The sequence below is a fragment of the Nicotiana tabacum genome, chromosome 16 (genome assembly GCF_000715075.1).
Source record: "Nicotiana tabacum cultivar K326 chromosome 16, ASM71507v2, whole genome shotgun sequence".
Classification (NCBI taxonomy): domain Eukaryota; kingdom Viridiplantae; phylum Streptophyta; class Magnoliopsida; order Solanales; family Solanaceae; genus Nicotiana; species Nicotiana tabacum.
Window position 1 is genome coordinate 116083722 of NC_134095.1, and position 16744 is coordinate 116100465.

Below are 16744 nucleotides of genomic sequence, written 5' to 3' on the forward strand. Positions count from 1 at the left end.
AATCCCAGAATATTTACTTAAGAAATTTTCTGATAATCTTCTTCTTCTTCTTCTGCACGAAAAATTCAGTGTCTTTTGCAACCTTCGAGTGGTTCGTTGTTCATCGGCGTTTTTGGTACCGATATGCTGGTGAGTTAAATCATTCTATCCTGGGATGATATATTCCAGAACCTCGGGTACTTGGGGGGAATAATTTCCTTAAGGACACACTGCGTATTCAGTGGGCTCGATTTGTTTCTATAACGTTTCAAAATTTATTTTGAAATTCAAATACTGTTTTCAGAATTTATTTATACTAACTTTCTGTTTCTGTTTTCAGAAAGATTACTGTTTTATTTATTTACAACAATACAGATTAATAACAGAGTTAGTGAAGAAGACCAGATAAAATAAATCTACTTTCCATATTATATCGCTCATAAAATAATAAATATATTTTTGCATAAGTTGTGCTGGCATTACTAACGAGGAAAAGTGAATTTGTAATTAGACAATATAATAGCATTGTTGAATTACACGCGAAGAATAGTAACTAAACAAAGTATTAGCTATTTTGTTTTGTAACCAGATTAATCCTACTTGTACAACCAACTAAACGGGCTTTTAGGGGTCGTTTGATAGGTGAAATAAAGGATAATAATCCCGAGATTAATTACAAAATTATTTTACCTTGCGTTTAATTGAATTTTTCAACCAGGGATTAGCAATCTCAGGATTAATTTAGTCCCACAATTAAATAGTATTCTATTTCACAATAAAGGTGAGATAATAATCTCGAATTCATTAATCCCAGGATAAATACTAAAATGACAAAGATATTCTTCTCCAAGTCTCTTCTCCCCAAAGTCTTTTAAAAAATCCAAGGTTAAAATTAAAAATAAAAGTTTATCCCAACTTATCTACTATAAACCAAACACATATTTATATTGTACCCTATATATCTCATTTTTAGTTCGATGACCTAAACATCTTTCAATAAAAATATATTCACTAAATAATCTTGTTATTATTTAATTCTCGTATTATAATTCAATCATTATAATCTAGGGATAACTTATTTCCCCACCATACGACCTCTTAAGGTATACAACATGTGAATTATATACCGTGAGGATATAACACATATATAACTATTGAGTACTTTGTGAATATTTTTCTATAGTATAAATTGTAGTACTCCTTCTGTATCATATTATGTGTCGTATTTCTTTTTTACATGTCCCTTAAGAAATATTAATTAGGAAAGGGATTAGATTATTCTACCCTTATTTATGTCTTAAGTAATTTTCGATTCATTGAATATTTATTCTATTTATGTGTTATTTCCATCTTCAAGAACAACTATTATTAAGAATAAAAAAGGCAAAAAATAATCAATTATGCCTTGAACATCTAAAATGATAAATAATTTGAGATAAATATTTTTAGTAATCACGACTGTTAATATGAGACGGATGGAGTAATATTTTAAAATAAAATAAGTAGTACTATTATTTTCGGATAAGTACTTTTGGTGGGTCATTCCCGTTAGTTTTCCATTTAAAAGCTACTCTATATGAAAGTACTACAAATTAAATGTAAATCGTAAAGCTGACTGATTGGATGGAAATGGGAAAGTCTAGGCTTTATCGATTTCACTTTGAGGGCCTAAATTTTGCAATTTATTTCAAATAAGTCCACTCTCCTTCTCCATCTCTTTCTTCGGCGAACTCCCGGCATTCTCCTCCGAAATCGAGCCGTAAGTTTCCTATTGCTCTTCCTGCATTTTCTCCTCTTTGTGAAATAAAAACCCTAATCCCTCTTATGTAGTAACTTTCCATTACACGAATAAAGCTTTAGCTCCACTTTACAGAGTTACTTGTGTGATCTTTACAAGAAATGCATTCTTAATTGCTTCACATTTCGTAAAAGTTATGAAGTTTAAGGGTTTAATGATCTGCATTTTGAGTATTACTAGTATTTTAGCAGTCCGTTTTCTAGCAACTTCATCAAACATGAAATGATTATCGTAATAATATTGTGATCCTTCTAATAATTCAAACTTCCAACTTCAATATAAGGGTCAAGTTAAATATTACTAATGTAAGTCCATAATTAGTCATTCCTCACGAGCCCCTGAGTTGAGGTCGTTTGAGAATTAATTTGTCAACTAATTAATGATTTCTTGGTCTACTCCGTTTGTTCCATTTTATTTACACTATTTCCACATTAATCGTTAAAAAAAATGTCAATTTTGTATTTGAAAATAATTTAACTTTAAACATGTAAGAGCCCGTTTGGACATAAGAAATTTTTCCCTTTTTTCCAAAAAAAATTCACTTTTTTTCGAAATAAGCGGTTGTTCATAAAATTTTCAATTTTCACTTGAAGATGCATTTTGGAATTTTTCGAAAATTTGAAATACTCCAAAAAGTTGTTTTTCAAAATTTTCGCTTAGATCACTACGAAACTTCAAAAACAACCCAAAATAATATTTATGTCCAAACACAATAAATTTCAAATACCATTTTAACTTGAAATTTTTTTTCACTTTTTTTTTTTTGGAATTTTACAATTTTTATGTCCTAACGCCCACTAAATTTTGTGCTTTTATAGCCATACAAATGTTATGACATATTTAATGTCACAAAGTTAAAAAAATACTGTTATCACATAAATAGGGACGGAGGGGGTAAGATTATTAAATACCCCCTCCATTCCAATTTATGACATTTTCCAATTTTAGCGAAATGTTTGTCATTGTTTCGGCTAGTGATATTATTGTATATACCTAACATACTATCATGACTTTCAGGAAACTAAGTTATTTAACTATTCGGAGTTTAAGCTCTGCTGTGATGTTATTTTAATGCTCTCTTCTACTACCACTGGTATAGTACATAAGTCAAATAAAAGGTTAAGTCAAATAAAATTTTGCTACTAGCGAGCAACATAGGTAAAGGAACTGCAAGTTTAATGTGTGCTTGCTTGGTGTTTTGGGCAAAAAGCACTCTGTTCTTCTCCACTTGTCATCAACTGAATGCTAAATTTTGGTAAAATAATCCACCTTTGTCCGCTTCGTTTCTTTTTTTTTTTGACATGGATGATGTGGTTATTTTTTAAATGCTTTATTTCCCTTATTCTCTTGTATTTTATCAGCAGAGAGATTGCACTGACGGCCAGATGACTTCATGTAACTTAGACTATTGATGGGTAGTTAGTCACTAGTCACATCATTGGCGTTCCTCTTTTTGATTGTTAGTGTTATGTGTGTTTCTATTGTTTCGTTATTTTTTAATGCTTTACTCGACCCCTATTCCTTTGATTTAGAAATATATGTACGTTTACCTTAAGTCCAATGTCTGCTAGGAGTCTTCTAGTTTTGTTAGAGAATTATATGGCTATAGAAAATGTAAAGAGCTTCTAATGCTAGTGAAACTAAGTTTTTTATAATATTTGGACTGAGACGGCATAAATGAAGTGAAATGGACAATGAGTCATATAGTCGACGCCATCTTGCTTGGATTGAGCCTTAGTTGTATTCGATCCTTATTCCTTTATTTGTTTATCAGCAAGGAGAGATTATGCAGATGGACAGATTAGGTCTTCTGACTGTGACTGTTGATGTCTTTGTTAGTCACTAGTCAAAAACCAGCCAGTGTGAGATTTTTGTCCTTTTCCTTTCTTGAAGGTCTTATTTTAAACAGAGAACTTGAATAGTTTTATCACATCTGATATGAAATATCTTTGAGGAGTAGTGGGATATATTTTTGATGTGTATTCTATATGTCAATTGTTTGGAAGCACTACCACGCCCTTCCATTTACTTAAAGTAAGTTGGTGGCTATTATGGAAGAAGAGAAATATGAGAAGGGGTAAAAGCATCAATTTATCCAGTGGGATAAAAGTTATCCCATGGTAAGGTGATTACAACCCCACCCATAATTCAACCCATGCTGCAAAAACAATCAACGATGGACTATATATTTTTGTCTCTACTTATTCCAAATTTATTCAACAAGCCAAACGACATCTTTAGGAATTGAGACGGGTCAGTTATCTATACAACTAGTACCGATAAAAAAAAGTGATCTATACAATTGGTACTGTATGTTTCCTGAAATAAGAAGCACTACCTTTATATGGCGTTTATATCTTACCACTATTCAGAGGGTGTTTTGCTTCCTTATGATTGTTTTTGAGAAGTTGCTTTTCCAACAAATATGTTATATGACCCCTTCGATTCTAATGGTGTCTTTTGTAGACAATGAGGGGTATGCTTTGACTTGCTTCAATCATACTCCCTGCAAGCTTTTTCTTGATTACATATTCAGAGTTCATTCGAGTTACACATTTTCCGCAATGGGGCGTTTAAGGCTACAATCTAGTATCAAGGCAATTGAAGAGGAGCCAGAAGATTGCGAGACCATCTCTTCCATTAAAACTGATATAGCTTGTGTGGTTAACTCTGAAGTGAGTGCTGTTTTAGCAGTCATGAGAAGAAATGCGAGGTGGGGTGGTCGTTATGTATCTGGGGATGATCAACTAGAGCACTCACTCATCCAGTCTCTGAAGACTTTACGTAAACAGATATTCTCATGGCAGCATCAGTGGCAATCCGTCAGTCCAGCCTTATATCTCCAGCCATTTCTGGATGTTATTCGATCTGATGAAACTGGGGCACCTATCACTGGTGTTGCATTGTCTTCTGTCTTCAAAATTTTGAGTCTTGATATTCTTGATTGTAATACTGCCAACGTTGAAAATGCCATGCACTCTGTAGTGGATGCTGTGACCAGTTGCAGATTCGAGGTAACTGATCCTGCGTCAGAAGAAGTTGTATTGATGAAGATACTTCAAGTACTTTTGGCATGCATGAGAAGTAAAGCATCAGTTGTGTTAAGTAATCAGCATGTTTGCACCATAGTCAATACGTGCTTTAGAGTAGTTCATCAAGCTGGAAGCAAGAGTGAGCTCTTACAGCAGATAGCACGTCACACCATGCATGAACTTGTGAGATGTATCTTTTCACACCTTCCGGATGTCGACAACACTCAACACTCTATAGTTAGACGAGGCAGTTCCACCCAAAATACGGTATTGGTGCATCCTCTTTTTTTTATTATATGTATCTTGAACTTATCCTTCCTGCAGTATGTACCATTCTTCTTCCTGGTTTGGGAAATAATGATCCATCAGAATTGTCTACATTCCCCTCTTAGAGTGCAAAATCATTAAGAAAGGTAGTAAACAAATGGTGTTATAATTCTTCTCATGATCCAGTTTCACTTATGGGTATCATTTGATAAAACAATATTTTTTTGTGTTGGCACAAGGAAAAGAGTGGGCTAAGTGGCCTCTTTTAAAAGCTTAAGCTTTTAGATCATGTGGTTTATACAATTCAATACAAAGCAGTACTTGCCTTGACGTCATAAGCTAATCGATAGTTCTCTTTGCTTCTGTATGTGCATCTAAAATTCGTCTTAATTTCATAGATCTTCCCTCAAGTTTCGCTTTGTTGTATTAGGGACCATTTGTTTTTATTAAGATTAAGTTGTCTAAATCTGAATTATGATGATGTATTTAGAACTGAATAATTAAGACTGTTAGTTTTCTCAACAACAAGTTTTCTCAATATCCGAATATTTATAGTTTATCTTTTTAAAATTAATAAGTATAAAATTCAAGTAAAATAATTAAAATATTAACCACAAAATAATAGGTTGTAAGGTGGTGGCTGGTGGTTACCGATGGCGGTGGTTGGTGGTAGTGGTGGTGGTGATGGTGGTTGTTGTGATAGTAAATGGTGGTGCCAGTTGGCAATGGTGATGGTTGTGATGGTGGAGGTGCTTGGTGGTAGTGGTTGTTGATGATGGTTGACGATGGTGATTGTGCCGACAGAGTGGTGATGAAAGTGATCATCGCAAAAATCATTGAATAATAATGCTATTTTAATACTCTTTTTAAGATTTGAATGATTCAGATTATTCAGACCCATTAAGTGGTCAAATCTTAATAACATCAAATGCACTAATAGCCCCTCCATTAGGTGCAAACACTTGAAGCTTAAAATCCATGCTGTTTATGATAACATGGTTATCTTGCTTATTTTGAATTTCCTGTAACAATTCTTTTAACCTATTTATCAGTAATGTAAACAGTTTACAATTTGACTAATTTACCCTTACTAATATACCCTTTTATGTAACACATTCTTTAATAGTAAAAAATCTAAATCCATTGATTGGAAAGTCGTTCTTACTTTGCAAACACGTTGCATTCCATGTCCTTCCTGTGGAATTAGTGGAAGGATTATCTTTTATGATGACAATGAAAGATTTGGTGTTATCGAGAAGAAGAGTTATTTGGGTTTGTTGGATTCAGTTAATGGGATTAAAACTGTGAATTGACATGAATCGGAATTCGGAACTATAAAGTCTTTTGACAAAATTACCCATTTGCACTGACCTGACTTTGCTCAGTCAAAACTTCCCCATCGGCCGGGAATTGGTGGGTGGGAGAGGAGATTGGCTTAGGGGAAAAGCGAGGCTGATAGCGATATCTGTCAACATTGAAACAACTTTTTAATTGTTGTAATTGAAAATCAACATTTGTAATATCTTATCAAAAAGAAGAAGGAAATCAATGATTGTAATTGGAAAAAAAGCTGCTTACTTGTTTAATTGGAAATCGGAAATAGTGTTTGCAAAAGAAAAGGAGAAAGTTGGGATTTTGGCCAACAGAAGTTCAAAAGATATTATTAACAACTGCAATATCTGGAAGAAGTTCCTGCTACTGCTACTAAAAAGAGAAAGCATCATCCAAGAAAATGGGACGTGTATTAATCTTGCAATAATGATGATGATAATTGTGAACGGAATAGAAAGAATAACTTGTGTTCTCATTCCAAGAGGTGAGCAATATAAATACATGTACATCAGATGCTAACTAAGGAAAGAAATAAAAGAGATTCCTACAAATCTGCTATTTATGTACACTACTAAGAAAGAGTCTACATTCATTCAATAATAAGTGTCTAGATTCATCCTATAGTAAGTGTCTGAATTCATTCTATAACACTCCCTCTCAAGCTGGAGCATATATGTTGATCATGCCCAGCTTGTTACAAAGGTAACCAATTCGAGTACCATTCAATGCTTTAGTGAACAAATCAGCTAGTTGCTCTCCTGTCTTCACGTAGGCAGTGGAAATCACGTTCTCTTGAATTTTCTCACGAATAAAATGACAGTCAACTTCAATATGCTTGGTTCTTTCACGATACATTGGATTTGAGGCAATATGGAGCGCAACTTGATTGTCACACCAGAGCTTTGATGGAGTAGGATGCTTTAACCCTATTTCAGTTAAAAGATGGTGTATCCACATTATCTCACATGTTGATTGTGCCATAGCTCTATACTCTGATTCTGCACTGGACCGAGATACAACATTTTGTTTCTTACTTCTCCATGACATCAAGTTTCCACCAACAAATACACAGTAACCAGTAGTAAATCTTCTGTTAAACTAGGATCCAGCCCAATCTGCATCTGCAAAACAATCAATGCGGGAATGCCCGTGGTTGCTATATAATATGCCAAGTCCAGGAGCTCTTTTTAAGTAACATAGGATCTGCTCTGCTCCAAAGCCTCCCAATGTTTGATTGTGGGCGCAGACATGAATTGGCTAACCATACTTACTGCAAAAGCAATATCTGGACAAGTCACGGTGAGATAGTTTAATCTCCCAACTAACCTCATGTATCTATCCGGATCATTAAATGGCTCGTCATCATCTTTCATAAGATGCAAATTAGGAACCACTGGAGTACTGCAAGGCTTGGCAGCCAACTTACCAGTTTCTGCCAGTAAGTCAAGAATATACTCTCGCAGAGATAGAAAAATTCCCTTCTTGCTTCTAGTTACTTCTACTCCCAAGAAATATTTCAGTTGTCCCAAGTCTTTTGTATGAAACTTAGTGTGCAAGAAAGACTTGAGAGAAGAGATTCCTGCATAGTCACTTCCTGTAATCACAATGTCATCAACATATACAACAAGGAAAATAGATCCAGTTGTTGATTGCCCGTAGAAGACTGAATGATCACATTTGCTCTTTTTTAGCCCAAATTCTTGAACTACCTCACTAAATTTACCAAACCAAGCCCGGGGACTCTGCTTCAAGCCATATAAGGACTTCTTTAAATGAACTTTCCATACTCCCCCTGAGCAACAAAACCAGGTAGTTGCTCCATATACACCTCTTCATGAAGATCACCATGAGGAAATGCATTCTTAATATCCAATTGATGCAAAGGCTAATTCTCAGAAGCTGCTAGAGAGATGAACAAGCGGATAGAAGTAAGTTTGGCAACCGGAGAGAATGTGTCTGAATAATCCACTCCATAAGTCTGAGCATACCTTTTGGCCACAAGTCTGGCCTTAAGTCTTGCCACAGAGCTATCTGGATTAACTTTGACCGTGAAGACCCATTTGCATCCCACTGCTTTCTTTCCATTAGGTAAATTCACTAAATCCCAAGTATGGTTTTCCTCTAAGGCATGTATTTCCTCAAGCATTGCTTCAGACCATTCAGGATGATTCAAAGCCTCTTTCACCGTTTTGGGTATAGAAATGGAGTCTAGAGACGCAATCAAAGATCTAGACGCGGGGGATAAGTGGTCGTAGGAAACAAAATTAGCAATAGAATATGTGGATTTGCAAGTATGTGTACCTTTGCGTAAAGCAATGGGAAGGTCAAGGTCTTCTGGAGGATCAGGCGGAAGAGGAATAGATGACAAAGGAACTGGTGCAGGAGACGTATCATTTGTCTCTCGCCTGCGCGAGTAAACTTGAACAATTGGTGGTCTTGCTAACACAGTTGGAGCAGGTGTTGAAGGCACAATAGTCGATTGGTGCTCGATAGAAGAGCTAGGAGATGAAGAAACATAATCTGATTGTTCTGTCAAAGTACGGGTAACCTGATATACTAGCCACTCATCTTCCTCCCCCTGACTTGTAGAGACGGGAGGTGCATAGAAGAATGGTATAGTCTTTGAAAACACCACATCAATTGAGACCAAATATTTGCCAAGTTCAGTAGAATAACATCGATACCCCTTCTGAAGGCGAGAATAACCAAGAAAAACACACTTCAATGCCTTGGGATCCAACTTGGTAACAGATGGTCGAACATCTCGAACATAACATGTGCTTCCAAACACCTTAGGTTCCACAGGAAATAATGACTTATTTGGAAAAAGAATACTGTAAGGCATATTACCTCCAAGCACAGTAGATGGCATGCGATTAATCAAAAAACAAGCCGTGGAGACCGCATCAGCCCAGAACTGTTTAGGAACTTTCATTTGGAACAGAAGTGTCCGAGCTGTCTCAAGTAGATGCCTATTCTTCCTTTCAGCAACTCCGTTTTGAGAGGGTGTATCAACACATGAAGACTGATGTAGTACACAATGTTGTCTCATGTAGGACTGAAATAACTCTGACGTGTATTCTTTAGCATTATCACTCCTTAGAATACGCACCGAAGCATTGAATTGAGTTTTGACTTCAGCACAAAAGGCAGAAAAGTGAGTAAACACTTTCAGAGCGACTCTTCATAAAGTAAATCCAAGTCATTCGGGAAAAATCATCTACAAAAGTGACAAAATACTTATGTCCAGTTTTAGAAACAACAGGACATGGTCCTCTAACATCAAAATGAACTAACTCAAAAGATGACTCAGCTCGCTTATTAACCCTTGGACCTAACGAGATGCGATGATGTTTTGCAAATCGACATGACTCACAATCCAATGAAGAAATATTCTGAAACTGAGTACAGAGCTTCTTCCACAAAATGATTGGGAAAGAACGCTACACAGCAATTAAGGTCTCTGGTGATTTTACTAACAAAAATCAAATTAAAGGCCAAGTTTGGTAGACTTAATACAGATGACAGAGTCATAGAGGAAGTCGGTTTAACAGTTCCAGATCCAACACTGCTATATGTTGTTCCATCAGCTACAGTAACTGAAGAGGGTGCTTTGTGTGATCGAAAGCTAGAAAAAATATTTGGATTACCTGTCATGTGATTTGTGGCACCTGAGTCAATCACCCATTTATTTGAAGAGGTGATAAGACATGTCTTATCTGGCCCGGCAAAAGCAGTAACTGAAGAAGATTCCTTAATTGATTTATGATATTGAAGGAACTCAAGAAACTTATCCGAAACTAGGATTGTTGGACTAGAAGTTGTATCACTATTTCCTCCTTGCTTACTATTTATGGTCATCTTTCCAAAAATCCGCAAAGTATCAATGTAAATGTCAGAAAAGCCAATAAAGCTCAAAAGTTCTCCACCAGAATAACACTATCCAACGAAACAGCGAAGGAAAGACACCCAATGAAACAAAGAAACAGAACTCCAATAGAGCCAATCTAATGGGCAGTAACCAATCAAAAGTCCGGCCAATAGTGTAAGAATCAGTAACCAAGAAACACTAACCAACAGATTAATCTCAAAGCTATAAAAAAAAAGGGCCAAAGTTCTACACACAAAGTTGGTTCACTACTAAGGATTAGGCAATCACAGAAGGAAACAAAATCTGAACACAACAGAGAAAAGGTGGCAAAACCTTGACACTATGAACCAAACCTGGGACGGTCAGAGATTTTCCCGGCCGAGGTTTCCTGAACAAACAAACACCATAAGCTGGACGAAAATGTAAAGTCGATGCCAGAGAGATGGTTAAACTTCAAATTCCAAACCCTTCAAAAGTATTCTGACCCTAACTGATAGTTCCGGTAAGTTCTCTATCTAACTCCGGTAAAGCCGGAGAACCCGCTCTGATGCCATGTGAACGGAATAGAAAGAATAACTTGTGTTCTCATTCCAAGAGGTGAGCAATATAAATACATGTACATCAGATGCTAACTAAGGAAAGAAATAAAAGAGATTCCTACAAATCTGCTATTTATGTACACTACTAAGAAAGAGTCTACATTCATTCAATAATAAGTGTCTAAATTCATCTTATAGTAAGTGTCTAGATTCATTCTATAACAATAATAAAAAAAGATTTGAGCTTTGTTGTGTTTTGTTCTTCTGGGTGTGTGAGTTGTGTGTTGTTTCAGGAGAGCCAGCCAATGGATTAAAAAAATTTATTCTTAAAGAACTTGTTAAACAAAATAGATAATAATATTAATAAGGTAAATAAGTCAAATTAAATTTTTCTTTACACTAGTGATAAATAGGTTAAAAGAATTGGTACACAAAATCCAAAATAAGGAAAGTAAGCTTAGTATCGTAAACCACAAGGAAGTTGTGTTACGAAATGAAATATGAGGGGAGGTATCTGAAATTATCCCTTTTTCTTTTTGTTGCCCTTGCTGGCTTGGGGGGGGGGGGGGGAGGAGTAGGATAAGAATTATGCTCTAACAAAGTAGTCTTCGTATATTAGCATCAAAGAGAAGTTCTGGAATCGAATGAAGATATTCCAAAAGATATCAGATATCATATTGATAGATCATTTGCTTTTTGCTTATTCTTCTATATGAATGTGTTTGGAGCATTATATGTTAAATTTCTTCTAGTGTAGGTTGTGGGCCTTGACAATGAGTACAGTTTCAATAGCAAGTCAGAGAATGGCACTGGTACTTCTGAATATGATAGCCAGCCACCTTCTGGAGCTTTTTCTTCTTCTGCCTCTACAGTTCTGCTTAATGGTGTCATAGATGAAGGCATGATCATGAGTGATAACGGGAAGGATAATGTTCCTAATGATTTACATCTAATGACTGAACCATATGGAGTTCCATGCATGGTTGAGATATTTCACTTCTTGTGTTCCTTGTTAAATGTTGTCGAACATATAGGGATGGGTCCCAGAGCAAATACAACAGCTTTTGATGAAGATGTTCCACTTTTTGCCCTTTGTTTGATCAACTCAGCCGTTGAACTGGGTGGCTCTGCTATACGCAGTCACCCTAGATTGTTGAGTTTGGTTCAGGATGAATTATTCCAAAATCTGATGGTATTTGGCCTGTCAACGAGTCCAGTGATTCTTTCAACTGTCTGCGGCATTGTTCTAAATCTGTATCAGCATTTGCGAAATGAACTAAAGCTACAACTTGAGGCCTTCTTGTCATGTGTTGTCTTGAGACTTGCACAAAGTCGTTATGGGGCTTCATACCAGCAGCAGGAAGTAGCTATGGAGGCTCTCGTTGACTTTTGCAGGCAGAAGTCCTTCATGGTAGAAATGTATGCAAATTTGGATTGTGATATCACCTGCACCAATGTTTTTGAAGAACTTGCAAATTTATTGTCAAAGAGTGCATTCCCCGTGAACTCTCCGTTGTCTGCCATGAACATTCTTGCTTTGGATGGTCTGATTGCTGTAATTCAGGGAATGGCTGAGAGGATAAGCAATGGATGTAGTTCGCAACAAATTCCGATAAATCTTGAGGAGTATGCTCCATTCTGGATGGTTAAGTGTGAGAGCTATAGTGATCCCGATCATTGGGTACCGTTTGTACGTAGGAGGAAGTACATAAAAAGAAGGTTAATGATTGGGGCTGATCATTTCAATAGAGACCCAAAGAAAGGACTAGAGTTTCTCCAAGGAACACATCTGTTGCCAGAGAAACTTGATCCCCAGAGTGTGGCTTGCTTTTTCAGGTTTACAGCTGGTCTAGATAAGAATCTTGTGGGGGACTTTCTCGGAAATCATGATGAATTTTGCATTCAAGTTCTTCATGAGTTTGCTGGAACATTTGATTTTGAAGACATGAACCTGGATATTGCATTGCGGCTATTTTTGGAAACTTTTCGACTGCCTGGGGAATCTCAAAAAATACAAAGGGTACTTGAGGCGTTTTCAGAGAGATATTATGAGCAATCTCCACAGATTTTAGCTAATAAAGATGCTGCTATGGTGTTGTCATATTCAGTTATAATGCTCAATACTGACCAGCATAATGTTCAGGTGAAGAAGAAGATGACAGAGGAAGATTTCATTCGAAATAATCGGAACATTAATGGAGGTAATGATCTCCCTCGTGAATATCTATCTGAATTATATCATTCTATATGCAACAATGAGATCCGCACAACACCAGAACAAGGTGCTGGTTTTGCTGAAATGAACCCAAGCCGTTGGATTGACTTGATGCACAAATCCAAGAAAACTTCTCCATATATTGTGTGTGATTTGAGAGCCTATCTTGATCATGATATGTTTGCCACAATGTCTGGTCCAACTATTGCTGCTATCTCTGTGGTATTTGATCATGCTGAACATGAGGATGTCTACCAAACATGTATTGATGGTTTCTTGGCTGTTGCAAAGATTTCAGCTTGCCATCATCTTGAAGATGTTTTGGATGATCTGGTAGTATCTCTATGTAAGTTCACAACTCTCTTGAATCCTTCATTGGTTGAGGAACCTGTTTTAGCCTTTGGCGATGATGCAAAAGCAAGGATGGCAACTGTTACAGTTTTCACTATTGCAAACAAATACGGTAATTTCATCCGTACTGGCTGGAGAAATATCTTGGATTGCGTCTTGAGATTGCATAAGCTTGGCCTTCTTCCTGCTCGTGTAGCAAGTGATGCGGCTGATGAATCAGAGGCACCTTCTGATACAGGACAAGGGAAGCCCCTACCTAATTCGTTATCTTCCACTCATATGCAATCTATAGGTACTCCTAGAAGATCTTCAGGACTTATGGGGCGATTTAGTCAGCTCCTATCTTTAGATACTGAAGAGCCAAGGTCTCAACCTACTGAACAACAACTCGCTGCTCACCATAGCACACTGCAGACAATTCAGAAGTGTCACATTGATAATATCTTTACAGAAAGTAAGTTTCTTCTAGCTGATTCTTTGCTACAGTTGGCACGGGCACTCATATGGGTTGCAGGGAGACCTCAGAAGGGTAGTAGTTCTCCTGAAGATGAAGACACGGCAGTGTTCTGCTTGGAACTGCTGATTGCAATTACCTTGAACAACAGAGATAGAATAAGACTTCTTTGGCAGGGAGTTTATGAGCATATTGCTAATATTGTCCACTCAACAGTAATGCCTTGTGCTTTGATTGAGAAAGCTGTTTTTGGACTCCTCCGCATCTGCCTGAGGTTGCTTCCCTATAAAGAGAACTTAGCTGATGAACTTTTAAGATCACTACAACTTGTTCTCAAGCTTGACGCCCGTGTTGCTGATGCATACTGTGAGCAGATTACACAGGAAGTCAGTCGTCTGGTAAAAGCAAATGCCACGCACATTCGTTCTCAAATGGGATGGAGAACTATTACTCTTTTACTTTCCATAACAGCAAGACATCCAGAAGCTTCTGAAGCAGGATTTGATGCCCTGGTTTTCATTATGTCTGATGGAGCCCATTTGTCTCCAGCTAATTATGTTCTTTGCCTCGATGCAGCTAGAAATTTTGCAGAGTCTCGTGTTGGACCTGCTGATAGACCTGCTCGGGCAGTGGATCTTATGGCAGGTTCAGTGGCTTGTTTAGCACGCTGGTCCAAAGATACTAGGGAAGCTCTGGCAGTGACTGAAGCTGTGAAGTTGTCCCAAGATATTGGGGAGATGTGGCTGAGGCTTGTACAGGGGCTGAGGAAAGTTAGTTTGGATCAGAGAGAAGTTAGGAATCATGCTCTTTCATCCCTACAAATGTGCTTGACGGGAGAGCATGAAATTTACTTTCCACATGGTCTCTGGTTGCAGTGCTTTGATATGGTCCTTTTTACAATGTTGGATGACTTGATTGAGCTCGCATCACAAAAAGACTACCGGAACATGGAAGAGACACTTGTTCTTGCCTTAAAGCTCCTTACTAAATTGTTTCACCAGCTGTTTCATGAGCTATCTCAATTGACCACATTCTGTAAACTGTGGTTGGGCGTCCTCAACAGGATGGAAAAATGTATGAAGGTGAAAGTTAGAGGTAAAAAAAGTGAAAAGCTTCAGGAACTAGTCCCTGAACTCCTGAAGAACACCTTGTCTGTAATGAAGTCTAAGGGGGTACTTGTTAAGAGGAGCGCCCTTGGTGGAGATAGCTTATGGGAATTGACATGGTTGCATGTAAATAACATTGTTCCTTCTCTGCAATCTGAGGTTTTCCCTGATATTGATTCAGAAAATTTACAGCCTGATCCTGTGTCTGTTGAAACAGATCCAAATGAATAGCTTGTCGGGGCTTTGAGTTATCTGGATAGAAGTTATGTTGGTGGCAATATTTGTACAATGGAAGGGGAGGATTTTCTGTGGCTTTTCACTGGAAGAGAATAATACACAGAGATGAATGTTTGGTCATTTTCGGCCAGGAATTTGATGAAGATCTTTCTCAGATAATTGTGTTGGATGCGCATATTGTACAGAACATGAAGTTCTAACCCAGTTTTTACCTTTTGTATTGTCAGCGTGTTGCTGCACGAGTTATACTAATCTGCCTTAAATGTATAATCTTGTACAAGTGACAATTCAAAAAATTCACTTTTCCGGGCACTAGCCCATTCTGTCTTTCAATTTTATCACAGGGAGTGTTTTCGTTCAACTTTTCTGCGCTCAGCTTGTTAAAGAACCTTGGGTATTGAATGTGGCCTTGTATCTGTATCACTCTGTGAGGTGAATATTGGATTTTGTTTATTAAAGAGAATGCCCCCATTCTTCGTTTTCCTTTCAGTTTTTAGCTTCATGTTATCGAAATGGTTTTTTGTTCCCAGAATAAGTAATTTTTCCTCAGAAATTCAAGAACATTAAGGAATCGACAGCTGCTTCCGGTCAATGTGATTTTACAAAAACACCCATAAAACTCCACTTTATTCCTGTTTTGCTCCTATTCTTCAATATAACATGGGCTGAAAAATTAGAAAAAACCATAAGCCCTCCAGCTTTTACAAAATAAGATACAAGCTTTTCTTCTCGCTTTGACGCGTGCATGCTTAGCAAATTTTACCGTGCATGTGCTGTTCTTTGTAGGGCCATCTTCATTTTCCTCTGTTCTCTTCATCTGTTAAAAAATCCCAATTATGATACACAAAAAGAAGGAAAATGGTCGGATAGTCCGCGTAAACCCCAATTTCTTTTCAAGGTGTTTTTGAATTCCGCAAAATCAACATAAAACTACAATATGATTTCGAACAACAAATCAACAAGAACCAGAAACAAAATAATCACAATCACATATAGCGAAAATAGATAGAACAATAAACTAACCTTTCAACCATGTGATTATGTCAATTGAACAACTATTGAACTGCAAAACCCCAATTTTCTGTTACGACGACGATGTATACTCTGCTCAGGAGAATTAAACAACAGGTACCTGATTTTCCCTATTCATATTTTCCAAATCTGCATTACTGTCAAGTTAATAGCTATCTCATATTTGATACAACTAATGTAGCTCATTTCATATAGTTAGCAGAAACTGGGAAGCCATTCAAATTTCTATTGATTAGAATGTTTAACAGGTCATCCATCCATTCCAGAAGAAATTTACATAGCTTAGTTGCTCATAGTATAACTGTCAATTTATAAGATAGCTGCCTGAATGATTTCTTCATATACTCTATTGTGTGTTATACAATCGTCGTTGCTATCAAATTGTTTGCGGTCGGATACAAATTTTTACAGAATTTGAGTTTTTTGCTCTTGATAAGGCAACATAAAGCTAACCATGTGAAAAAACAGGCTCCCGTAAATAATTCCAACAAATCTAATAGTTGACCTTGAGCTTTATTTAGAGTCATAGCA

At 36.9% G+C, this 16744-nt stretch overlaps 1 protein-coding gene across 1 annotated transcript; it reads left to right on the forward strand.

Annotated features, from left to right (window-relative positions):
• Nucleotides 1-1571: 1571 nt before the first annotated feature.
• Nucleotides 1572-15514, forward strand: LOC107815472 (ARF guanine-nucleotide exchange factor GNOM-like). Its single transcript, XM_075233277.1, has 3 exons — nt 1572-1738; nt 4244-5076; nt 11576-15514. Exons 2-3 carry the CDS (start codon nt 4342-4344, stop codon nt 15173-15175), a joined length of 4335 nt encoding a protein of 1444 aa, XP_075089378.1. The 5' UTR covers nt 1572-1738; nt 4244-4341; the 3' UTR covers nt 15176-15514.
• Nucleotides 15515-16744: the final 1230 nt, after the last annotated feature.